Source organism: Diorhabda sublineata, chromosome 2 (assembly GCF_026230105.1).
Source record: "Diorhabda sublineata isolate icDioSubl1.1 chromosome 2, icDioSubl1.1, whole genome shotgun sequence".
Taxonomy (NCBI): domain Eukaryota; kingdom Metazoa; phylum Arthropoda; class Insecta; order Coleoptera; family Chrysomelidae; genus Diorhabda; species Diorhabda sublineata.
In genome coordinates this window covers 21,495,987-21,522,882 of record NC_079475.1, presented here as the reverse complement: position 1 = coordinate 21,522,882, position 26,896 = coordinate 21,495,987, and the positions used below count along the sequence as shown (strand labels likewise).

The window sequence follows — 26,896 nt, the reverse complement described above, 5'->3', positions numbered from 1 at the left end:
AATTTCTCGATTTTAGAATCCTACCTCTATCCACTAATCCACTAAATATGAATAGATACACATAAGGCCAAAAGTATTCTGATGTGAATGTTGTGTCTTGGAGCTCTTCAATTCTTTTATTGGGGTGAATCACTCCACATAACTTCTTATGGTCCTCTTTCTTCATATTTCTAAATATTTTTGTGGCTTTTAGCTTCCATTTCTTTTATGCCTTATTTCACTTGGACTTTGTATCTAATTCTTGCTAATCCTTTTAGTCCACATACCATTTTTTTCCTTTTTTTTATTATAGATTTCCGCTGCCGACTCCCTAACAGTTCATACTATTTTATGTTCGGGGATTCTATTAACTTGTATGTTTTGTCCTTCCTTTATATCCTGAGTTCCTTATTCTTTAATCTTTTATATTAATTCTCATCTATTTTCTTTAGCGCTAATATTTCTCGTTAGACGCATTGCTTTCACGTCATAGGTGATAACAGTCTACCAAAACTCAATTTGTTGTCTCTTATAATAAATGCATTCCTAGATTTTTTGCGGTGACCCGTCATTTCTTTAATTTACAATAGTGTCTATGTATCTGAAACTGTACTTTTGTCGTTTCTTAAGAATTTTTTATTATTTGCCATTAACGCTGTCTTCTGCATCTGCCACTAAATGCACGGATCTCTGAGCATCTCTAAGAGTAACTAGTTTAAAGTAAAATCTATATAAATGAGGAATGTTGTTATTTACCTTCATGTTTAATTAATGATTAGAAATTAGAATTCGAAACTAAATGAAATTAAAAATTGGGATTTCTCGATTTCAGAGTCTGTCAATATCAAATAAAAAAACAATCCGGTGACTTATATTTGTTCGACTGCGGAAAAAATACTTTTTTAGTTCTGTATCGTCAAGATCATTCTGTGAAGAACGTTTTTAAATTTATTTAGATTCAAATGTTTTGTACATGCACATGTATTTACATGGCATCATAAGAAACTTTTTAAAAATAATTTTTAATTAAATAAAAAATCTGTCCGCACTAGGTAGAATTTATATCCTGGTTCTAACCACTAAGCCACCAATCCGGGTTTATTTAGTTCTGACTATACAAAAATTACTTGTTAATTTTTTTGTTAAGTGGGTATTCTGGTCTAGAAATTTGAAAAAAATAAATTTTTTGCACATTTTCAAACTTAGACCCTCAAGAATATGTCCTTAAACGAATTTTTTAAAATTCGCATTATTTCCGGAGATACAGTAGATTTAGTGATGCAGCGTCTAAGCCGGCAGAGTGGAAAGAGTTAACTACTGGAATTCTTCCTCAAACTTTAATTTAAACGAGTTTAAATATTTTTATTAATATTTATTTAAAAATTTTCTCTAAAATACTTTTTTTGAAGTGGTTGTCACGATATCTCAAATTCTATTAGGCAGATTTCTTTGAAATTTGGTGGAAATTGGTGACACTTGGCAGTATATTACATATTATTACATTTTGTTGACTTTTTTGAAATATCGTTAGTAATTAATGAATCTCCCGGTATATCAAATATTAAATTACCTTGGTTTGTACCTTCGCGACCGTTCGCACTTTTTTAATATCTACCTCTATTAGAAAAAAGAACAATGACCAACGTTTCATTTCGCATTTCTCAACATAAAAAAGCGCAGAACAGAATGGTAAAAAGCTATAAGGCGAGGAACACACAACACAGCATAACATTAGAAAATAAAGTCATCAAAAAATGAAAACAAAGAATTGATAAAACAGAGATATAATGGAATGTACAAATTATTTATTTTCAACATAATTTTGCTGTTCCCTTCTTACAACAGAACCAATCTACTACATTATAATAATTATAATACTCTACAACAAAATGGGTTGCATATAATGCCTGTCGACGTTGATGTGCCAATTCACATCAAATTGACAGACATTTATCACCCAACAAGCTCCGTGCTGAGACGATGAATCAAGACTAAATAAAAGAGGAAATAACTACAGGGTTGACTTGAAAGAGAAAATCTATACTTTGTAACACAAAACCGTTTATTTATTTATTTATTTATTCATTAAGTTGGATTTAGAGAATGAGAGATATGTTTTTTGTGTTACATGATGTGAATTAGCATTCCCGTTTCCGTTAACCCTGTATAACATTCTTAGTTTGCTATAGTCAAAAAGCATCGCCGCCCGATTTGGAGTAATTTTCGTCAGTATTTCGAAACGGGGATGTTTTTTGTCGAAGCTATAGACTACACTTTTAGGCTAACACGTATAACTATGGACACCAAAAAAAAACCATCAATACACTTACGTTGTCATTATTTACAACAATGCTGGACATGAACAAAACTGTTTTATTTTTGGAAAGGTAATGGAACTTCAGATTATCGATTTAAATTAAATGATCTAAAGAAATAAAAAATAGTATTAAAAAATCTAAGTTGGGAGTTTACGAATGTTATTCAGACATTGGTATGGGGTATATAAATCATTCATTTTCTGCAATAACGTATAAATAAATTTTGTCCCTCCTGCTCAATTTATCCCGATAACTACAGAATTTTTCTTCTTGTAACATTCTCCAAACGTTATCTGTAGAAAATAAACGATATCAGTTTTCGATTTTACTTTTGTTAAAGTTCCACTTATCTATTTTAAAAGAAAGGATGAGACAATAAAAAATTACCACAGTTCTACTGACGTGTAGAGACCTTTTACTAATCTTATAAAAAATAGTTCTCAATGAAATTTTTTGGAAATATTGAAATTATGAATCCTTTCAGGACATTGCTAATGTAATGATTCTCTTTCAACTCTCCAACTCACAAGAGGGTATTACATAATCATTTTATAATATTAAATTTAGTGTATGTCCCTTGTATATTATTGAAATGATTTTTTTTCGTAATATTTGAAATATGAAAATAAATAACGAGGGCTACCATTTTTATACTCATGTGGTATTGAAATATAGCTGTCAAAATTATTAAAGGCGGAATTTAAATATAAATTATTGCCGAATAGGAAAAATTGAAAGGCAGAAAAGAGTAGAATTGAGTTGTGTTGTGCAATTAGGTTTTTCTTTAAAACAAATGAACACAAAATTTTGTAAGACAACACTCTCTTAAAGCAGTCATTGGTAGTGTAGGAGGCTTAGAGAAAAAATAACAATGGTGCAAAATTCAAGTTAAGGTTTATTCAGTAGTACTCTTTATTATACAAAACAGTATGGTATTAGGAAGAAAGAGAGCTGATTTAAGCCAGATACGGAAGAAATGGTTGCGACTATAATTTTAGCAAGTAGTAGAACAGCTATACCACTTCAAAACAATTTCTAGTTTTAGATAAACATTTCAATTTCGACGATGATTCATTAAAATTAAAACGGTGTCATTTGAATTAGCCTCTCTCTGCGGCATTGCTTCTTCTGGCTATTCAACTGCGGTAGCCCTCATTAAATATATTAAACAAAACCATATTTTTTTCATAATATGTAAAAGTAATGTGAAACATAAAAATTGAATGTAGAATATTTCGAGCTGGTTTAAATATAAAAAAATAAATAAAAATGTAGTATTTTTATAGAAAGTATTAATACATAAAATAGTACTATCGCACATATTCTAGAATAGAGAAAAACTTCGGAATTGAATGCTATACGAGGGAATTACAATAAACTTGAATAAAACATAAAAACGTTTCTTTTCAAATACCTTGTACATTCTAAGTGGTTGAATAATAGAGAATCATGGGAATGGAAATAAAACTCATGGAGAATATTTTCTAAAAAAAATTAGCAACTGAAATTGTCAAAAATAACATTCCCGAACCGAATTTGTTTTCTCTTTTTTTAAGAACTGCCGAAAGCCTCCTACGGCTATTTTCAATAAGAAATAAAAAGTAATGTATTTTATTGTTTTTCTGTGAAATTAAAAATAAATTGTGCTACTGTTTCAACTTTATTCAAATACTTCCTAGGCTCAATAGAGTCTAGTTTTAATATTATATTAAAAGAAAAGAAAATAAATGTAACCTAAAATCTACTAACTATACAATTAATTTAATATAGTGGTGACCCGCCATGAAAATGAATTTGGAGGCTTTAAAAATTGATAAAATTATTTACAATGATAGTACTGGTATTACGACATACGAGGCCAAATAAATAAAGTATTTTTGTATAAATAAACAGTTCGTTCATCTTTATTTCGCCTAGGAAGAGATACACTTTTATTTTTCAAAAGATAAAAATATTATTAATGCAAAATACTACAGTTAACGAGAGACCCAGTCTTTTGATTAATAGAAAAGATACTTAATTTATTTTTGCCTCGTGTGCTAAAAATACAGGCCCCATCATAACTAAATTATTTACATCGCCCGCCTTAGTCACTTTCATCACCTGCTACCATCTTTATACAGTTTTTATTTAATTTTTTTTACATGTAAACATTAAAAACAAAATGATCGGGGGCGAGAGGCGCAACATTTTGGTACGCTGTATTGAGAAGATGATATTTTAGGGGAAATGAGCGCTTAAGCTCTGGTGTAGAGGTAGATGGCGACGATAAGACCGTAAAGACCTAATACTTCGGCGAAAATGAGGATCAAAATCATTCCTACGAAGAGTCTTGGTTGTTGTGCGGTACCTCGGACACCGGCATCACCCACTATACCGATTGCAAAACCTGCCGCCAAACCGGAAAATCCTACTGAAAGTCCTGCACCCAAATGGACGAAACCACTGTAAATTAGAAAAAAATATATTAATGAAACATTAGGTGTTTTTAAGAAAATTTAGTCATCGAGTTCATTACTCGGAAAATTACATATTAATTATAACATTATATAACAATAAAAATCATTAAGAGTTGAATTATTCTCTCTAAAATATTAGGAAATTCATAATTTTGGTTGAATTTGAAGTTTGCTTGAAATAAGTCGAAAACATAAGCTCTAAAAGAAAAGTTGTTGGCTTTTGCATTACATTGTTTCCAATGGTTTTCCAAAGATTAAAATTTCACTAAATTGGTATTCGGTGTATAGAAACAAAATGGCTGAATGTTAATTTTGACTTAGTTTCTGATATATTTTAAAAAAACTAAACTGTGCTACTCTAGCTACTAGAAATGGTTAGATCAATATATGCTTGTAAAGTTTCCATGTGTTTGCACTATTAGGTGTTCCTGGTGAAATTACTGGAAAGACAATAAAAGTAACATCCTATTAGTTCTTTATGTTTTATATGACATTTTCACTTTATTTTTGTGATGATTATGTTTCATGTTTTAATAATTCGAATAAAGCAACGACCAATAGTGGTGCTTTAAAAGATGTCTATAAGATCGTGACAGGCGACGAGTCATGGATCTATGTGTATGAATCCGAAACTAACAATCGACGGTATGGGTCTTTCAGATGAGTCAAATTCAACAAAGGTTGTTTGGACACGAAGCAAATGTTTTTTCGGAATAACTGGTTATGTCGCCACCATTCCATTAGAGCAAAGTTAAAACGGTCGATTCTGAATTGTACGCTAGCATTTGTTTACCAGAAGTGTTCGAAAAAATCAGGGAAACCAATCGTAGAGACGAATCATTCTCCAGCACGACAATGCACATAAGTTCAAACAAAAATGTTTTTGAACATTCAAAATATCGAATTGATGGGCCATCCGTCGTCCAGTACTTGTTTGGCACCCAATGATTTCTTCTTATTCCCGCAGATCATAAATTGCGAGGTAAACGTTTTTCTACACCCGAAGAAGCGGTTGATGCGTTCAAATCACATGTTTTGAAGGAATGGGAAAAATATTTCGACAATTGGTTCAAACGCATGCAAAAGTGTATTCATCTTAATGGAGAAATTTTGAAAAACAGGCTATCCAAATATGAATCTTTCTTTTTATTTGTCTATCTCAAAACTCAAGTAACTCTCGTTTGTTGAAAATAAAGGTATATAGATTAAAAATGTAGAAATTAGAAACGGACAATTTACTAGATAGACGCCACACAAAGATGGCAATTTGAGGTGAAAAAATTAACTGGTACCAGATGAAATGAAAGAATTCCAGTTTTACGTTCAAGTTCGATGTTAGGAATTGAGGAAGCCATAATATCGTAAAATCGATTTGATTACCTGTGAAATAAATGTATTTAAATAAAATGTTCCTCTAGGTTTTCTTTATAATATAATTTCCATGAGTTTTTGATTGTTTCCTACTGTTTAGATTTCTAATTTTTATTAGCCTTTCGTACCTTAACATGCATAATTATGAGTTGTGCTTCGGTCTACTCATTTCGTAAAAGTAAAAAAAAATTATCAAATATACATTGAAGATTATTTTTTTTATATCCAAAGGATTGAAATGTGATTCATAGAAAATCTAACAAGTGACGTTGGATTATAAAATAAATCATAACAATTTAATGACACAATTCAATATCTATTATTAATATTTCGCCAATAAAATTTTATTGCCAGTTTACAACGACGATTGTAATGAAAAGTAAATGCATATTAAACGATAGTATCAATCAATTCGTTACATATACCTGATGTTAAAAACAAATCGGTATTGATTGAATCGTTCTCGAAATAAACTGTTAAATCGCAAGTTAATGCATTAACGTCTCGTTCTTTCGGCAATAAGAGAAACTAGTAAAAAATATTCTTATTGCTATTTTTCAGAAGTTAAAAAGAAAGTAACTTATACTATCGATCAAGGAATAACCGGTAAAATCACATTTGAATACTTTTTACTTGAAGTACCATTCAAACTACAATTTTGACCAAATTGTGTCCAATAGTTAGAACAACTTCGGAGTTTTCACAAACGATGAAAAGGAAACAGAATTTCATGTATTAATCAAGCATTGTTTTTAACCGGAAAACATCGTCGAGCACATGATTGGCTTGAAAAGTATTATGGCGAATCTTCTCCAAGAAGCATGAACTCTTTATGTAAAGTGAAAAGGACTTTTTGCGATATGTGACTATAGATGAGGATTGGATTTACCGGTAAAAGTCTGAGTTACTCTCGGCATAATTATTATTGATGGAAGGAAAAAAAACAATAAACAGTTATTATCAGATACTGTTCATTCACATGTGCACTGTATACATGAAAACCTTAGTCAAATTCAATCAGTTGAACTTCGACTTCTTCAGATCTAGCTCCTACTGACTACTGACCATTTCTTATATTTACTGTGTCACACAATTCCATGGAAACGATGGTCAAATTCTATAAATTGAACTTCGATTTCTCCATATCTAGCCACCAGCGACTACATGCCGTTTCCCATATGCATCGTGTCATGATTTTATAAAAACGATGGTCAAATTCAAAAAATAGAGCTTCGACTTATCCAGTTATAGCTACCAGCGACTACTGACCTTTTCATACATGCACCATGTCGCGATTCGAGGAAAACGCTGGTCAGATTTAATAAATTCAGCGTAGATTTCTCCATATCTAGCCACCAGCGACTACTGGCCGTTTCCCATCTACAGTGTGTTACAATTCAATGAAAACGATGGTCAAATTTGATAAATTGAGCTTCGACTTCTCCTGATTTGGCTCCCAGCTACTACTGGCCGTTTCCTGTATGCACCGTGTCATAATTTTATAAAAACGGTTGTCAAATTCAATAAATAGAGCTTCGACTTTTCCACATCTAGCCCCCAGTGATTACGGGCTGTTTACAATTCCATGAAAACGATGGTCAAATTCAATAAAGCTCTAAGCCTCGACTTCTCCAGATCTAGCCTCCAGCGACTACTGACCCTTTTCTATACCCTCATGTCGCAATTCGGGGATAACGATGGTCAAATTTAATAAATTAAACTTCGAATTGCTTCCGCAGCATTATACTATCCAAATCTAGGCCCCCCCAAAAAAAATTAATCAAATGAGAAACTCGTTGCTGAAATTGATGCCACAAAAAAAACAAAAAAAGATCGGAAAAGCGTTATGTACTTGGAGGAAGCTATCTCTACGACTAACTGATTAAATAGTTTTTTCTTTGCTAGATCGGAAACTTATAGATCGATATTTTTGCTTTTATTGCTTACGAACGGTTATGAAAGTTCAAACTTTCAAGAAAATATAGCATAGATAAGTTACTTCATTGAAGAAAATAGTCTAGTGATATTTCAAATAAAACACAATCTAATTTTGACTGAAATACAAGAAATACGTAGTAAACTAGCCTATTTAAATGACTATATTGTAGATGTGGAATCTGTACACACACACCGAATTTCAAAGACGTAAATACTATATTTAAATGGTTTTCAAGGCGAAACAATTAAATTTCGAGACAAAACGGTTGGATACACATTTTAGCGTGAAGATTAAGTAAATAAACCAATCATAGGTTTGTAAAACGAGATCATATCTGTCATTGATAAACCGAAATACATGGTTGTACTAATGTTCGGCCTAAATTATACCTCAAAAATGCTATATTTTGTAGTTTTCGAGTGAACTTTACCCAAAAATGCAATAACACGACATGGTAGAGCTTATATTAAAGCTACGTGTCAAATACAAAACAATATCATCATTCCTCCCAAAAAAACGTGTCAATACAAAAAAACGTGTCAATAATTTAATTTTCAATAAATATTGTCTGCATTAAAATTTACTATCATCCAACAAGAAATTCATCAATAAATACCCGTAACGAGACAGTTTTCACAAAGTATTTTCGAGTGATGTTTCAAACATAGACCAATACTGCATTTTTGTCAACGGTAATTGGTGATTTCTGCATTGGTAACATGATCGACATAGCGAAGTTTTTTTCGAGTCCTACAACTTCCTATTTAGGGTCTGATTGAGAATTATATGTTTGCAATTTAGATATCCTTTTCCTGAGACGAATTTTGGTTTGTAAAAAACGTTTTCAGAATCCAGTCCGGCTGGTAGGTCAACTTCTTGTATATTGGCAAACATAAATGGCGCAAAGGTTGTCAACTACATTGACATCAGAATATATATCTATATATAACAAAGTTTCTACTCGGGGAAACATCTTTTGAACAAACTTGTATACTTTATTTTTCAGCAACACAAAGGATGTTTTTCTTTATGGAATGGAGTACAAAGTGATAATTCCCTCATTATCACTAAGTTCATGATCATCTCGTACCATGAACTACAATTCATTTTAATTAAAAATTGCCCTCTTTGAAGACCTTTATAAAAAGTGATGATTACGTATGTCATGTATTCCAATCTACACTTTATCAAATACAATAAACTCTTAACAAGTCGACATAATTGGACAAATGAAGAGATTGCGTACACAAATCTCGGAACCACAGTAAAAGCGAAATGGGAGCAAGAATCAGAAATACAATCACAGATAGAAAGAGTTTCGAGCTGCGTTTAAAAACATGATGAACTATATACCAGCAAAAATATTTCTTTGCATCTAAAATTGATACTAGTGAGGTGCTACATATATTCTGTTTTATTCTATGGTGTAGAGCAAGGCTGCTCAACCTTTTGAAGAGTTGGACAGTGGACAGAACAGTGAATTGAGTCGTTAACGACGGGCCACTTACTTTTGCTGTTTCAGTTACTCTCGGGACAAGCGCAATAAAAACTTAATTATTAAGAAACTAAAATTGAATTATTGTTTATTAGGAACAAATTGTATTTTATTCTAAAATCTAAGAAAAGAAACAAAATTGAACTTAAATCTAGGGTAATTTGTTTATACAATCAATGTGATTTCTGCCATTATTTATCTTTTAATAATTTACTTGTTTGGTGACAAATCAGACGTTGACAGTAACAACAAGTCATGTTGCTCAGTTAAGGATGTGCAGTATTTATTTTTTACGTAATTAAGATCTGATAAAACCTTTTTGCATACATATGTTGATCCAAAATTACTTAAAAACCGTAACGCCAGATCAGTTATTGCTGGAAATTCTCCTTTTGGTACCAATTTCCAAAAATCTGCAAAATCTTCTGAAGAATTTTGTGCTTTTAAAGACAATTTGTTAGCAAAAAGGTTTTTCAACGTATCGTGATTTTGCAGCTCAACAAGTTCTAATTGAATATTGGCAGGATAAGTAACTATTTCAGCCAAACTTATTACGAAAGAATTTATAAAAATTTGTACATTTTGTTTTTTACTCTCGAAATCTGGAAATCTCCTCTCAAATGACTGTGATAAGCATTTAATTTTAGATTGGTATTTAGAGTAATTAACAGAAATAACATTGAGCTCCTCTTTCTAATGTTTAAGCGTGGGGAAGAGAGCTAATTGAAAAGAGATTCACTTTTGCTTTGAACACTCTTTACCCTGTAATTTCAGATCCAAAATATTGAGATAATTCGTAATGTCCACAAGAAATGCAAGATGATTCAACCAGGATGTATTCTTCAGTAAATGAACTTCGAATGGTAAAGCCCCTTTCTACTCTAAAAGTTGCGTCACCTGTTGAAGAAATGTTGAAAGCCATTGCACAGCACAATACAGTTGTAACTATCCATATTCTCTGATTTCTTGACGAATTGACGTCTGTAAAAGCTTTTGCCACAGTGTGGCCCGCGTGCCTGTGGTTGAGCAGCCTGGGTGTAGAGGCTTGGACCGCAATCGAGGCTACTTTAAAAACATTGAAATCTTTCGAAATGTGGTTATATCGACGTATTTTGAACGGAGTACATCACCAACATGGAAGTTATGAAGAGACTAGGGAAAGAGAAAGAAGTCTTCTTTACAGTAAAAAAAAAGGGAAACTGGAGTATTTTCGCCACGTATTAAGACATGACAAATACTGTCTTCTGCAGTTATTTGGAGTATCATCTGTTTAGAAACACAGTAAACAAGATAAGAATAGCCTGGTTAATAGCCAATGTTTGCAACGGATAAGACAATTAAAGAAGGAGGAATCAAGCTCGCTATACTAATGGACTCAGAACTTGCTTATTTCCGATAGCAGAGCCCTTCAACCACTTGACATTTATAAAATTGAATCAAAGCTAGTTTAAGAATGCATCCAATATTTGAACATATTGGGAGCAAACAACAAAGTTACTTTAATGTGGGTACCTGGCCACATAGTAGTGAACAAACTGATCACCTGGCGAAGAAAGGTGGGACAACTCTTTTCATAGGACCACAAAATTTTAGAAATTTCTCAAAAAGATCATCAAGCTATGGTCATTAAAAAGTCAGAGAAAAGGAGAAGAAAGAATAAATACAGAGTAAGGTCCCAGTTTTTTACCAACTGGTCCCAAAAAGTCGTTTCAATAAGCAAAGATGAGGTAAAAAGAGTTACCGGTACGCTTACTGGACACTTTCCGGTAAACTACCATGTGAAAACATTGAAGAAACTCCCGACAGCTCTTGTCGTTACTGCAAGGAACCAAATCAAACCGCCCAACATCTCCTTTGCGAAACTGTCCATAGAAAAAAGCTACACTACTTACATTCAAGCTTTTTAAAGTCAGAAGAGGTAAGCCGTATAGGTATAGGAATTATATTTCGATCTAAAGGGTAGGACTGTTTGTGAAAGGATATTAAAACGTCCCGAAAATTGAGACAATGGCTTTTTCCTTCAACATCAATAAGCCATGCTAAAAGTCTATTATAATTAGCCATTTTTGGTAACTTAAAGTCTTTCTCTCTCTCACACATAAACTAAATCCGCCTAGCTCATCAGATTAAGCACCATGCAAATAAAATACGAGCTAATAAAACGTTTTCAGACCAATCCTGGCATTAAGAAAACCACTACAGAACAAATAAAAGTCATTCCCAAAGAAGCCTTCCAGAAATGTGTCCAATAACGGAATCAATGTTAGAATAAATACATTGCTACCCAAAGACAGAGCTTTGAAAAAAAAATGAATTCAAATGAGTTTAACTTCTTTTCTTGGGGAGTAAATAAAATGAAAAGTAACCGTTACAACCAAAATTTTGTGAAAATCAGATGGTAAAATCCATCGATGTTATTAATTTCGAAACTTACCTGTATAATGAGTAAGAGTCACTGTCTTGAATATTACCAGCGATCAATACAGCTATGACTAGACCATAAATGGCAATAATACCAGCCATGACAACGGGGATAATACATTTCATAATTAATTCTGGTCTCATCACCGACATGGCGGCAATACCAGTTCCTGACTTTGCAGTACCATAGGCGGCACCCAGCGCTAAAACAAATTTATTTGGTTACATTCAATTTACTTGGAAAAACTATTAGTAAAGGTGCTATTGTGACAGTAGTCAATAAATCCAGCAAGAAAATGTTAATCTATTACTGATAAATTGCTGGCTTATATGAATTTTTTAAAAGAAAAATTAGTTGTTTACATAATATATACCTTCAGTCAAAGGCTACAAACAATTTATTTGGAATGAAATAAAATTCAAGTATTGCTAAAAATTCGGCGAATTTTTTACAATACAGTAAAGCAGTTTGGAGCAAATACCTTTGTTCTGATACCACTAAAGATTATTATAAAACATTTTTTAACAATTATAACAAAGGATACAGTATAAAACGCTTTCCAAAAATTTTCCAATTATATAATGAAATTGTCCTCGAAGTAAAATTAATCCTAAACATATACGTCTAGGGTTTTGATAAAGTAATGCACATAATTCGTAAAACAGCGTGCATTTTTTAAAAAATCTAAAAACACGACAAATAGTTTATTTTCTTCTTCTTAAGGTTGGACCTCATCTGTAAGGGCTATTCGGCCTGTTTGTGTTTTATTTACACTGTTGACTTGCTAATACTGACAAGTTCTAGGTTTATAATTTGATGTTAGAAGCTCGACCTTAATTATTTAATAAAATGTTCGTTTATATTGAGATTTTAATATTATTAACTACCCACAATATTTATAACAATTATCAAATCCGCCATATTCATTTGCTGTTATAACGTTATCAAGTTACATTGTTTCTAGATAAGGGAAGTACGTCACGACTCTCAAATTAAATTCTATACATTAAGTATTAAAGAACAATTGATAACAGAATATTTTTTACAATATGGATGGATATTAGAATGAGGAACAATTTAAAATATTAGTTGATTGCAAGTTATATTAATAATAAATTGATTGTTGCCATAACGATAAAAATAATTCGAATAGACACAGCTTGACATGGAGCAAGACGAAACATATCTGGATCAAAAGCATGCGCAGATAAAGCACATCTGATCGATTTTTTGTTTGTTGCCAATTGTTATTGCAAGCGAGTTACAATTCTAGAGAGAAATTAGTTACTTCTGGTAAACAACTAACTAAATGTTAGTCAGATCAACTGATCGATAGGTAGACTTTCGTAAAACTTTTGAATGGTTCGGATTTTTGATAGTTATTTATTTAAATTACTTTTAATTTTGCGGTTGGCACCCATACGGATGAGAAAGAGTTACATTTTGGCTAATGGGTTATCTAATTTTATAATAGATAATTAAGGTAAACCAGGCAATTAACAGTAACGCATTAGAGTACGTTCAACTTTAGCTTTTCACTGCTCCATATTCCAAGTTTTTAAATTTACAATTGATCTTATTGACTTATTTTGTTGTTTTTTAGTAATATCTCGTTATACTTTGCTTTTGGTAATCTATTCTGGTTCAGTTATAACTGAATCTTTATATTTAGATTGAAGATAGGGGGCCAATTTAAAGTAAGAACCTTGGTTAGGCTTGGAAAATTATGACAGATTGAAAGCAACTGATCAACGGTCAGTTCTTTAATGGATTGGATCCAAATGCTAGTACCATGACTTGACATAATAAAAAATGTTGATACTGATTGATGACATTGAAAAAAATGATATATTTTGGTATGTAAAACAATTTACTTTGATTGAATACTGATGTCCAAAGGAGGAAAAGGAATTGGGTGAAATCATTTGCCTATGGAACTACCCAGTGAAGTTCTATTTACATTATTTTCTTCATTTTGCTTAGTTGTTTGTTTGTCAGTGAATCCGCAAGCTCGACAACATTTTAATTTGAATTTTGAGTCACTTAAATAGGAGCGGGTTAAATTATTTGCCTATGGAACTACCCAGTGAAGTTCTATTTACATTATTTTCTTCAATTTGCTTAGTTGTTTGTTTGTCAGTGAATCCGCAATCTCGACAACATTTTGACTTAATTTTGACATACTTAAATACCTCAAAACTTTTTCAAACTTTCTGTTTCTAATATTTTTATTCAATTAGCTTACTTTAACCACAATAATTGATTAAAATAAGCATTATAATTTGGCTTTTACGGACTCATTGTTCGCAGTTAAAAATTAAAATTTTTCAATATACCTTCGAGTAAAATACGTTTATTAATATGATCCTTTAGCTTTACAACCAGATTTACAAAGAAAAAAGTTACTGAAAAAATAATCCTAAATATTCATATATATTAATACTCTATTTGCTGGGTAATGTCAGTACAATGAAGAGTTTAGGAAAAAAAAATCTTATTTGATAGATTTACGCCTTACTATAAGATGTATAAGTATTATTAAAAAAATAAAGGAATTGAATTTCTATTTGTTCATTCTAAAGATCAGCACAGTGAAGCTCTGACTACTCCTACCATAACATTTTCATAATTCCGATAAACTCTCAGGCAGAAAATAAAAATTATTTTCAAAAAACACACTTCACTATTCTATGTTTTCTTTTAATTAATAGTGCGGTTTCTAAGTGGCGCCAGGAATACAATAAAAATCCTGCAGAGAAAACGAAATCATGAAAATAGTAATTTCTATTTTTGACATACAATTATTGCTTTGTTTAGTTTTAAATCGAAAGTTCAATTAGGATGAAATTGCTGGGAAATTGAACGCATTAAATAGCTTGAAAAAATAAAAACATATAGATAAATGTGAAAAAGTTTCAACAAATATAGGGAAGAAAGAAGAGACCAATCAGCATCCTTTATCCAGATAAATTGAACATTTTGAATAGGTTAAAAGAGTATTGAATATAATCTAATAATAGGAATGTGTACATTTTACGCAAGGAACAAAATTACTCAATTTAAATGCATCATGAACACATACAAGTAATTATAACTGAAAAATGTCGCCATTTTTCGTATTACTATCTGATAATCATCCTCCATCTCAAATAGAATAAAAAATAAAATAAAAATGGTGTCTATAGATAACATAAAAAACCCAGCATACAGACTAGACATGTTTGATAGACAATTGGATGGGTTCCAAATCGACTACTAACCAAGGACGCGATTTTTTTACGGTGATCTCAAAACAGTATTCCCTCAGGTATTTTGAATTTAATCCACGTGGTAGGTAAACTTATAATACTTTGTATGATTGGAATAACGTGTATTGTTATATATATATATATATATATATATATATATATATATATATATATATATATATATATATATATATATATAAAGTGTCCTTCCATTTAAGCTTCGGTCGGCTAGTGATCTATTTTTGTATACGAAAACTTTATATTTTATAATAGGAGTTCGAATACGAAGGCTAAAAAGTAGGTATAAATAATTTTTTGATGTCTCGGACATAAAAAGTTTCATTCGTATTTGGTTATTTAATTGTTAACATACTCTAAAACTGAATCATCGGTCAAACTCAATCTTCGAATTAATATTAAACTTTGATGAATTTAGTAGTGCTCAATCAGTGGCGGACACAGAAGAAAACTTATAGAGAGTACACTTAAGATATCCTGATCTACTTATACAATGTAGTTTGCAAAACACACTAGATTTTACCCGCGGCTTCGATCGCATCGAATCTATTAAATAAGTATTAGAAATCATTATAATAGAAAATAACTACTCTGTAGCTATATTAGAACCTGAGATAAAGATCTTTGAATGTAGAAAAATTGCCAAAAACCTACAAAAATCCATAACTCCACATTGAATGTCCGCGCCTAGCTCCTCTCCAACTCAACCGATTCAAGAGTTCAAAAACTCAAAAGAAAGAAGGTGTTTCAGCGAGTGTTCTTAAACCAAAACGAAGTCTCTATCTTGAAAATAGAACCTGAGATATTGAGGATAGAACGTGTGTATGTGAAAAACTCCCATAAGTAATGTACAGGGAGAAATAGCATTTGAGTATTACTTGAGAATGGTGAAAATTAGATGAAATCCGATGGTTGATGGCTGATCTGTGCATCATTTCATTGAAAAAAAAAATTAAGCAAATCGGTTGGGTAGAACGCCTGAACGGACTCGGAATGGAAATCATCAATTTTTTTAATATATAAGATAATCAATACCGACATATGAAATTAAAAATCTACAATATAGGTAGTTATCTTCCTTTTATTATTTTTTATTATATTATTTAAATTACAATAAATTTAACTTGATGTATTCAAATGAGACCAACCCCAGACGTTAATCCGTTCTCGAGATACTGAAATTTTTCCGCTATTTGGGCCAATCGGTCCCACTGTGTAGCGCGGACAGCCAAGCGAATGGCAAAGGAAACGTACTGCTTATGACAATCCGACCTTTAAAGACAGTTACGGACATTGTTAAAATTAGTTATGTGCGTTGGGTGAATTTAATGGAAAGTGCACAAATGAAGTATTCGGTATTCATTCATTTGGATCATGTCATACTTGCAAATTATATATTAACTTCAATTGAACGGTCCAGAAAAATACACAACAGCAACTGGTCCTAGTACTATCACAGACGAACTGTCTAGAGTAATAAAAAACTACAGAAAAGCAATAACAGTAGTTACTCAGTGTACTCAGAAAAAAGTGTGCGTTTCCATTGCTCTTTAATTTTTCTCCGGAGAAATATTCAAGGAAGTTTTAGAGAGCGCAGTCGGAGATGTCTTTGTTAATGGAAATCTTGTCAACAATATACGCTACACTGATAATACGCTTTTAATAGCCAGCTCGTTTGAGGAGCTGCAGAGTCCGATAGACTGTTTTTTTAAATATATATTCATACTATTATATATGCTTTGTGAAATAGGAGCTGGCAGAGTGAAACAACGTGAGAACGTTATTGATATAAAATAAATTGAAACTACTTTTGTCTTACGTGCATAAAAAAGTACCTTTCAACACGTGCGGAAAAGTATGGCCGATAGTTAACGTCATACTAAACTCAACACCCAGTTTCGTCAAATTTAGTTTAAAATAGATGAATTTCACCACACGTGTGCAGAAAAGTATTTGTCTACACATATGCGGAAATATTTCTGCTTACGGGTATTTTTTAAGGATGCAAATCGTGTTTAATTCATCATTTTGTAGGAGAATAATATTTCACGACGCCTTTTTGTTGTCTCGTCCTCGTTACAACGATAATTTATCGATTATATTCATACCATTATAAAAACAACACTAAACAGATAACAACGACCACAGAAAACAGCACATATAGTATCATCATTTATCTCATCTCATAAACTTGGATTTATAATTAGTCAGGATTATTATAGACCGGTCGATACTAAATATATAATAAAAACACAGCAGTACATTTTAAAATGTTGAGGCATACATCAAAACGAAATTTAATGAGTGTTTAAGACTAGAACATTCAAACAATTCGCTAGAAACAAAAGCGATATTGATGTTCGACCTTAGTTTACGTTAGGCGTCATTGCCGCTAAAGAAAGAACCAAAATGTTAAATACCGTGTATAAAATGATAGTCAAATACGTATATAACGTAAAATAGAATTACAAACAAAATTATAACTCAAATATGTTACATCAATTCGATTTGGTGATATTCATATTGAGCACTCTGTTTAAACCACTAATGTTTTACCTTCAGTCTCTGAAGACGATAACCCGAAAAAACCGCAAAAACGCGATAAGTGTAAAGAGATGCATTTCGTCTTTCGAAAACGTAAAGAGAGTGTTTCGTATTTCGTTTCGTGCGAAACGGCACGAAAATAGTGTGAAACGCGAAAACGCCGATAAGTCTAAAGTCTGCTTTAGAGTAGGTGGAATCATCGTTATCAAAAATAAAATTGAATTCTATTAATAAAACTAAAAGTATCACATATTCATCTAAAATGTTTGTCTCGCCCTATACAGCCCCAATTTATAATGAACAAGGCGATGTGTAGATCGAAACTCTCAATAACTCTCCTCTTTTTTAGATTGTGCAAATCTTTATTTTCAGATTCTTTTTCGCGCCTTAAAAAAAAGGAGACCACTGCCAAAGAGCTCTAATCTACTGCAGTCTAGTTTTAGCGGTTTTTGGCGAAAGCAAGTCGTGTTTCGCAAATAGCAATCGCTGGTCTTCTCGGTAATTAATCAGTGAAATGTCCATTTGTTTAGATCCATATCCTCACTTTTTTTACATGATCTACCAACTCGACTAAAGTTGAATGTCTAGACGAATCCAAAAACAGATCTCTCTTCTTCTAACATCTCAGCTGCATAATATTGAATAAGATTATTTTGAATTAAAGCAATTACCCTCGTTGAAGAATACAAGACGTTTAAACACTAAATCTGTGTCAAAATAAAAAAAAACGAATAAACTTGTTTAGCAGATTTACTTTCTGACAAGAGTACATTTGTTTCTAAGAAACATAAGAAGTGCACACAAATTTATAATTCTACATTTACGAAGGTAAGTTCTGTGGTAGAGGAACGAATAATCAACTTTACAGGAAACTCCAAACTTCCTAGAACTCAACTTCTCTCCACAAGTCATAACACAAACATAGAACAATGTGGACAGTGGTCTTTTTTGATAAAATAATTCACATTATATTCCATGATCAAAATCATAAAAAATACGTTTTTTTAAATTGGAAAATATTTGATACAAGTTATTGTGCCTCGAAACGAAAATTCAAGTTTTGGACTTGATAATTATTTGACTACTTATATAATTACCAACTTGATGTGGTCTTAAAAAACTTCTCATACTACAAATCATTGAAAGTAAGCTTTTAATTCTCATAAATGGAAATCAAAATGAGATTTTCTTTAACTCGTGAAAGTTTTCGCCTCAGGAAACTCAGGTGCATTATCACCATGCGGCATTGATTGGAAGTATGGCTTTTATTCATCTGGTACCCATTGGAATAGGGCAGGGTTCAGGACAGCCAAAAACATACGAAATATCCCTTAATCAAATATAGTATCTTTTATTCATAATAAAAATATCTATTTATTCATACATTTATAGTATATTTTACAAAAAATCACATTATATACATAAATTTTTATATGGAATTATTACGTATCATTTAAGTAAAAAAAATAAAACAATTAAACATACAATCACCCACAGTCCTAAATTGTACTTCAATTAGAAACAATTGGGCAAACAAATTCAATGGGAGCGTTGGCTTTGCATGGTTTTATAAAGTTTGGATAAATTTGACTCAAAACATGTTTCAAGTTTCAAACATGACTCTAAATTATAATTTGTTAGTTGACTTCCTACTTTTTATCACATTCATGCAAGAGAAGGCTTACTCGTAGGAATATGTCGATTTGAAGATAGTCAGCACTCCAAATTCCAACTTCTTCACCTCACTGTAGCAATACGGAAGACTATTCCATTCATCGAATATAAGGAGCCTCAGCTCACTACATTTCTTTCAGAGCTATCCACTTTTGTTGCGTTACGTACATACATTTCTGGACCTCCAACTCTTCTACCTTGCTTTTCAACTTCACAAAGCTTTACTTTTTAAATCGATCAATTTCATTTTTAGACTTCTAATTTCAATTCAAAATGGCTCAATATAGATTTATTTGTGTTGAGATCATTTACTACGAATGCTAGAGTGGTTTTCTTGGTTTTGAATTGCATAAATCTGTCAGCAAATTCATCTTTATCTTCTTTTATAAGTGTGCTGAAGTGTCAACAATATCTTCTGCAAAAAGAATGAATTTTTCTTAAAAATAAACCAATTCTTCTACCAAAACATAGGCTGGGATTCCCTTTCCTTGCAATTTTAGATTTAGTTTCGCTGTGATATCCACCATAAAGTAAACTTTTAGTAACCATTTGTCGCTTCAATTCAGGGTGTTTGTTTTTATTTCATTACAGCACAAAGCAAAACGTTTCAACACCTTACCTTTGGAAAGCCATCACATTTTATTATGAGGAAAGAAGTCGGAATACTAAGTCTCCATTTCTTTGCACTGGCGATGGTATAGTGCTTTTGACAAGATGCTATTAACAATTTTTATTACAAAATTAACAACCTCAACTATTTCGGCCTGAAACTTCAGAATTTCGTGATTTATTTTGCTCATAAGAATCGTTGTTGTCCCTTTAACTTTGCCTGTCATATGGCTCCATAAGTTGCTATTGAAACGAATTTATTCGCATGACAGTCGCTATATTTTCCCCTCTAAGTTATCCAAAAAGCGTTAACAATCCTAGAAGTTCTTTTTTTAGACCTTGGGAAGACAAAAAAAGTAACTTGTGCCTTTCATGTCATATGACTCATCGATAGCAGAAAAAAGTTTAATACCTTCCACCTGCAAATATGTTATATTTAAAGACATTTTAGCTACTCTATTTTGTATTGTTTTAGAGGATGGCAAATCTTTGATCTTTTTCAAGATTTTTGGTTTGTTTTTGAAATCACGAAACAGTTCCTCGACGCACGCATTAATCAATCCTTGACGTATGTCACGAAAGAGGAAGCGAAAAAAAGAGAGTAGAAGTCGCTGAGAGATAGAATCGATGTCTAATTCTCATTAATAGATTCATAAGTATTTTTTTTTTCTAAATTCATTAATAATTTCATATGCACTAATGGTTGCCCACCCCTAAAATAGGGTTATGAGATCTTGGGAGGAATTGTCTGCGGAATGGAGATGAGTGTTTCGTTGCGGTTGAGGACAACGCATTTTAAATCGTTTCTTTGGAATGTAAAGCGATTTTCTAGTTTTTGTATGTGATAAAAAATTAAGGAAACTTTATATTCATTCTTTGTATGATTAATTGCATCTTATCTTACAGTTATACAAATGTGTATTGCCAACCAAGAGAAATTTGTGCTTGATTGAGATGAGGTTAGGAATTGTTTTTAGAATCCAAATGTATATCAACACCATATGCATACACCAATGCAGTTATCTGACCATACAGTTAACTTCCCATTAACCCCTTAACCTTAAGACCATTACAATCCGTCTTCTTCTTGCTGTCACCCCATCATATAGCATGCACCACGTTTTATTGTTAGGGTTGTCAAACCATATGAGTTTGACAGGTTGGATAGTATGTGGAGTTACGTTTTCCCGCCTCTAACAACAAAAAGGAGTTTCTATAATAATTGCAATATTCTAAAATTCAATTTTTCAAGAACTTGCAAGGTCTTAGCTTGACAGTTTGGAAAAAAAAACAAGAATCAATAAAAAATCCGACTCTAGACCTGAGGAATAGTTATACAAACCATATAAAGAAACAAGTTTTACATTTTAAAAGTAAAATTAATGGAAAATTAATTTCTGGGCACATCTCATTTAAAAACGCGTCAAAACAATCTAAAGCTCATGAATGTACATAGATTATCCCTTTCTATGTACATTCATGAGCTTTAGATAAAATTAACTCATCTTTTCGTTTTCTGTCCACACTTATAATAAATTCCAAAACACTTGAAAATTGTTCTTTAATGATCCCCCTTCGAAGTAAAAGGTACAACTCATAATTTTTTTAATTGTTAGTATAAGGTGAGGAAAGTTTAATTCATTCTCTATCCCAAACCATAATTGTTTTTGAAGTTTTTTATGAAAATATTAATATATAAAAATAACAGTGAATACCAGTTCAAAAATAAAAATGTGATACAATTGTTTGTTATCAGTAAAGTAGACATTATTTTCATATTGATGCCTTATAACTTACAAAGAAATAAGAATTTAACAGCAAAGTTATATACTGGTTCACGATGATGTTCCCAGAAGTACCTGGCCCAACAAAGAAAACAACAAGATTTTGGAAAAAAATATATTTATTTTTCAACGTAATCTCCTTTTAGCTCCATACACTTTTCCCCGCGATACCTAATAAGTACGATACGCTTTTTATAATAAGAATCATCAAACTCCTTAAAATGGGTTACTGCCCCAATTCCTCCAAAGTTTCTGCATGACTTTACTGGTTACATCCTTCTCGTGTTTGTAATTAGACAGATCAAAAAAAACATGATTGGAAGACCATGTTAATATGGATTAATAGTATGAATTAGAAGAAAGAGTAAAGGAATGTAAGTCACAAATAGTAATGAAGAAAACTCGAGTCACATTGCAATATTTAGATAAACAGGAAAAGGCTACAACAGATTGATCTTCATTTGGTCGCTATGAAATAAAGCCGGCATACCTGCAAAATGCGTATTTTTCACCTGAACACCTCAAAGTTTTCAAATATGTTTTTGTGTCACAGTCACAGGAACATGTCTGTGCCATTCTCGTTTTTCAGTCTGGATAAGCCCTTTTCGAAAAGATATTTTCTTCATATTCTGTCATATTTCTGATTCTCGTTTTGGTATATGAGACATCACACTGATATTTGTTTTGTGTGAAAAAAGCAAGATTGTATGAGTTGAAATAACTATTGCCACCGATTTAGTTTTAGATGATCAAATCAAATTCCTATAATGAATTTATTCAATTTGGATTTCCTTCACTATATATTAATATTATAATAAACCTATAATGAGTAACAAATCATTAGTTCCACCTTAATCCACAGAAAAATTATTATTATTATCTACAGAAAACTCTGACAGAAATTTCATTAAACATAGTTTATATTTTCAGTCATTCATAATTTTACTTCATCCACCTGATTTATCCAAAGAATTACGTTTTTTTTCTCCAATACTATAAGTGACTCCTGGAAATTACTATGATGGATATTCAAAGCTATATGGCTTCAGAAACAACTTGATTACTTTATTCTATTTATAGAGAGGCAAATGAAATGTTAATCAGTTTCCTTTCGATTCATGTACTATTATTTTTTATCAATGTGTTATACAGCTGTAACCATTCTTAATATACTATTACATGTCAAATTTACTAAGATAAAATTTGAAATAACACAGTTTCATTCAATTATCTACTATGAATGAGAAAGGGATTTTCTAAAAGTGATGACATACTGTCCCTTAATAAGTAACAAAAACATTTTAATGAATATTTTTAAAGAGCAATAAAAATGAGATTGCCTCTATAGTACCTACTACATCTTAAATCTAATCACTAGGAAAATTATTAAATATCAGTTAAGAAAAAACTTCGAAATGATTTATATGAACTATGATATTGTGTAATTAAGACATTAGATATAATTAAACTTTGAACTGTTTAAACCATCTGTTTATACATGAAAATATTTAATGAAAGGGCAAGTTTTGAGAATTCTATTTGTATAGAAGGGAGGTAATAAAATTAAAAAATTCATGTACCCAGAAGATTCAACAACTGTATACTTATATATAGGTAAAGGCTATGTTAATACAGAAAAAAATAATAGTTTGCAGGTAAACAATTTACCTAGCCTCATTACAATATTTATAACTTCGCATTATACTTGATTATAGAGAAATATATCTAACAGTTTTTTATTCTAAACTCAAAAATTATTTAGGAATATTTTAGAAACAGCTAGTAGCAAAATATGGGAGTACACTGAAAATATTATAAAAGCTCATTGTACTAACAGTAACTAATAAACATTAAAGATGTTTTAACACTAAAAAGTTGACTGGTCTATAAATTTCCTTAGGTGTGTTAAAAATAAATCGGAAGGTATATTTTCCGAGAAGCGCAAAGTAAATGTAAGCTCCTATTAAACATTTCAAAACTGTTAAGGATCTCATTTTAAGCAGGAGAGATGATTTTTAACTGTAATATTTTAGACCATTTGTTTACGTCAGTGTTGATAGGTGATGTATTCCAGAAAACTGCAATAAAATTGTTGGTATTCAAGGTACACGAATAGAGATTCTGTTAGGCATTACAAACATTCATTAGTTAGTCACACTTTAAAGTCAGAAAGTTTATTCATATTCAAAAATAAAAGCAAAAAACTGGAATACATGCTAGATGATAAAAAATCAATGTCAACTACAGAAGTTCAGAATTTAATTGATAACTATTGCTCTCCATCTCCCCATCTAATAAAAACCTAAAAATTTTTCAAAATTCTATTATGATTCCTTGAGAATGGGCTCAAAAAATCATGATAAATTAAAATTGCCAATTGGATTATACATGGAAATTGATATGTCTCATGGAACTGTCTAGATCAGCATGAGTAATAGACCTAAAACAGGAATATTGTTATACAAGGTGGAAGCTTGGGACAGTATTGGAACAATCAATGAACCGTCGAAATGCCTTTAAAATGTTTATCGACCAGGGGATGATGGAAGTTAATTCAATTAACATTTTCCAATCGGGTTCTTCCAGAGAAAATAGAAAAAGAGTAAAAAACTGAAAACTTCAAGTATTTTGACCATAGCATGAGGAATCATGAAACATATAACATATTGCATTTCACCATTTAAAAGAATATCTATAAAAAGCTTGTGAAAGACAGAAGTCATAGCTGATCAGATATGGTTCTGATGATTATTAGTGCAGCTGTCCAATCAGTAGCTAATAAAATAAAGATATACATGATAATAGAAACACTAAGAGAACTAAATTTAAACAATTAATAGTCATGTTGCAAACATTTTACTCATTGATTTGAATAAAAAATATGGACCCCATACATAAAAGCTACCAGAGAACAGTTAAAACATAAAAAATTAGGATATCAAATATAGAGAGAATTTTGTGAAGGTAATCACATTTTCCATGCCATTAAATAGGACAGATTTTGAAACATTTTGATTTTATTACTTTCGATTTTCATTTACATCCTGAACGCCGATTTTAGAAATCTGTAAATTGTATTTATTAATACATATGTAATTGGAAAATATAGAAATAAAAATAATTCAATATTCACACATTGTAAAATAAATCTGTTGTTTTTACACAGCTTACAGATAAGAAAATTATTAAACTGGATAAGAGAATTGATCAGATCGCTAATTTTATCCAGACGGCAAAATTGGAAGGGTTAGCAGACTACTCTTAATCAAATAAGGTTGAAAATGTGATTATACCTACTTAAACCAAAAACATGGCTCTTCATGGAATTTGCATATATATATATATATAGTAACATTAACATTAAAGATAATATATCATGTGACCAGTTACTCCCTATTTCAATTAAGGAAACACCCTACTATTACACCTCCTTAAAATCGAGAAAATATGAATGTAATATTGAAATGAAACAAATTTGCTTTAAAGACACAAGATATAATTAGTAAAGAAGTGATCAATCAATTCATTTTTACTGCATGAAGTTGATCACATGACAATAAATCCACTTCAATAAAAATTTTAACAAACAATCTATACCTGATAAAACAATCTCAACCATGTGACATGTTTTATGCTAGAATGAAATGAAATTTATATGTGTGGTAAATAAAACATAATTTTTTATAATTGTCACATGACTACAAGTAACATTTTAAATAGTTAATGAAATCCAATTGCAAGGAAGCTAAAATAAATACAAATTTACAATTGTTGAAATTGAAATTAAATTATGATCAAAAAAGGTTATTTAATATAAACCGAATTTTGATTACATATTGAAATTATAAAATAATGGTTATATACTTTCAATAGATAGTGATCAAGAGATATCGCAAATAAGCCTTGAATGTCACATGTTTTGAGGTTACACCCACCTGTGAAAATTCAAGTTATGGATTCAAACAAAAGTCAACTTTTGTGTTTTTTTGCTCGTTTCAATCTAACTTGAAATTTTATTGATCATATTTACAAAAAGTCTAAATGACTTGTTTTAAAAGAAGATTATTTGTTTTTAACTGATAGAACATTTTTCAAAAGATTCTACAATGTTTTTGATATACTAAGTCTGTCAATTTTTTAAGCATTTGGCATTGATGTTCTTATGTACTGTGACTGAAATAAAAAAATAAACCAATAAAAGATTGACTTTAGGATCTAAAAACAAATAAAACATTTTTCACAACGGGTGGGTCTACCAAGGCATGTGACAAGATAAGTGGGTCATAATATAGAGTAATTATCGACCAACACATGGAACAACAGTCTTTGATTTTCTACTAAAAATGAAAACGATTGTTTTATCAAATGTTATCGTTAAGAACGCATGAATTACCTAAAACTTGGCATATGATTTATCTACTACGCCCATGGTTTAATTTTGCTTTGAACACAAAGATTACTTATATATAAACTATTTCAGACGCTAGTATTTCCATCGAAACAAACTTGGAACTTTGAAGCGTTTTACAAAATCGTATCTAAAGTTATCAAAAACCCAAAGTCCTTTTGATAGCATAAAATCAATAGTCTATCGGCGAAAAGATGACAAAATATTCTACTTACAACTGAATATAATTGCTGAAGCGGCCCCCATGACGCCAAAGAAGGGTCCGTAGACTGGGTATTTTTCATCAGTCGTCATTTTTTAAGTTATTAGGAGTATTCACAGGCCAGAACGATGTTAAAAGTGCACAACACACTACGGAACTAGCGAACCCACTGACAAATATGGCTTACGCGACTGCCACCAGCAAGAATGGGTCATATGACGATAAGAAAATTTCAGGTGGAGTGCAGAATTTCTAGTACAGTGATTGGTCCGATTTGAGCCGAAGGTCGAATAACCACCAATCACAAGCAAATTGAGATGATAATTTGATGATGTCACATTAAATCCAAGCGCATGACGTGACAAAATTATTGAAATTCGTACATTTTTGAGATCTACATGTTACGTAAAATAAACATTTTAATTT

The 26,896-nt window shown here is 31.3% G+C and overlaps 1 protein-coding gene across 1 annotated transcript; it reads right to left on the bottom strand.

Moving 5' to 3' along the window:
- Positions 1–1,747: 1,747 nt before the first annotated feature.
- On the bottom strand, positions 1,748–26,723 carry LOC130452844 (V-type proton ATPase 16 kDa proteolipid subunit c). Its single transcript, XM_056792321.1, has 3 exons — positions 26,484–26,723; positions 11,996–12,185; positions 1,748–4,742 (listed from the first exon to the last, which is right to left on the bottom strand). The coding sequence occupies exons 1-3, from the start codon at positions 26,560–26,562 to the stop codon at positions 4,535–4,537; spliced, it is 477 nt and encodes a 158-aa protein (XP_056648299.1). The 5' UTR covers positions 26,563–26,723; the 3' UTR covers positions 1,748–4,534.
- Positions 26,724–26,896: the final 173 nt, after the last annotated feature.

What these genes read in the sequence shown, in the direction of transcription:
- LOC130452844 (XM_056792321.1), bottom strand. Translation starts at nt 26,562, where the DNA reads ATGACGACTGATGAAAAATACCCAGTCTACGGACCCTTCTTTGGCGTC. An exon ending in TTCAGCAATTATATTCAGTT is followed by an intron (nt 12,186 to 26,483) that starts GTAAGTAGAATA and finishes AATTTGTTTTAG; the next exon opens with CGCTGGGTGCCGCCTATGGT. An exon ending in GACTCTTACTCATTATACAG is followed by an intron (nt 4,743 to 11,995) that starts GTAAGTTTCGAA and finishes TCTAATTTACAG; the next exon opens with TGGTTTCGTCCATTTGGGTG.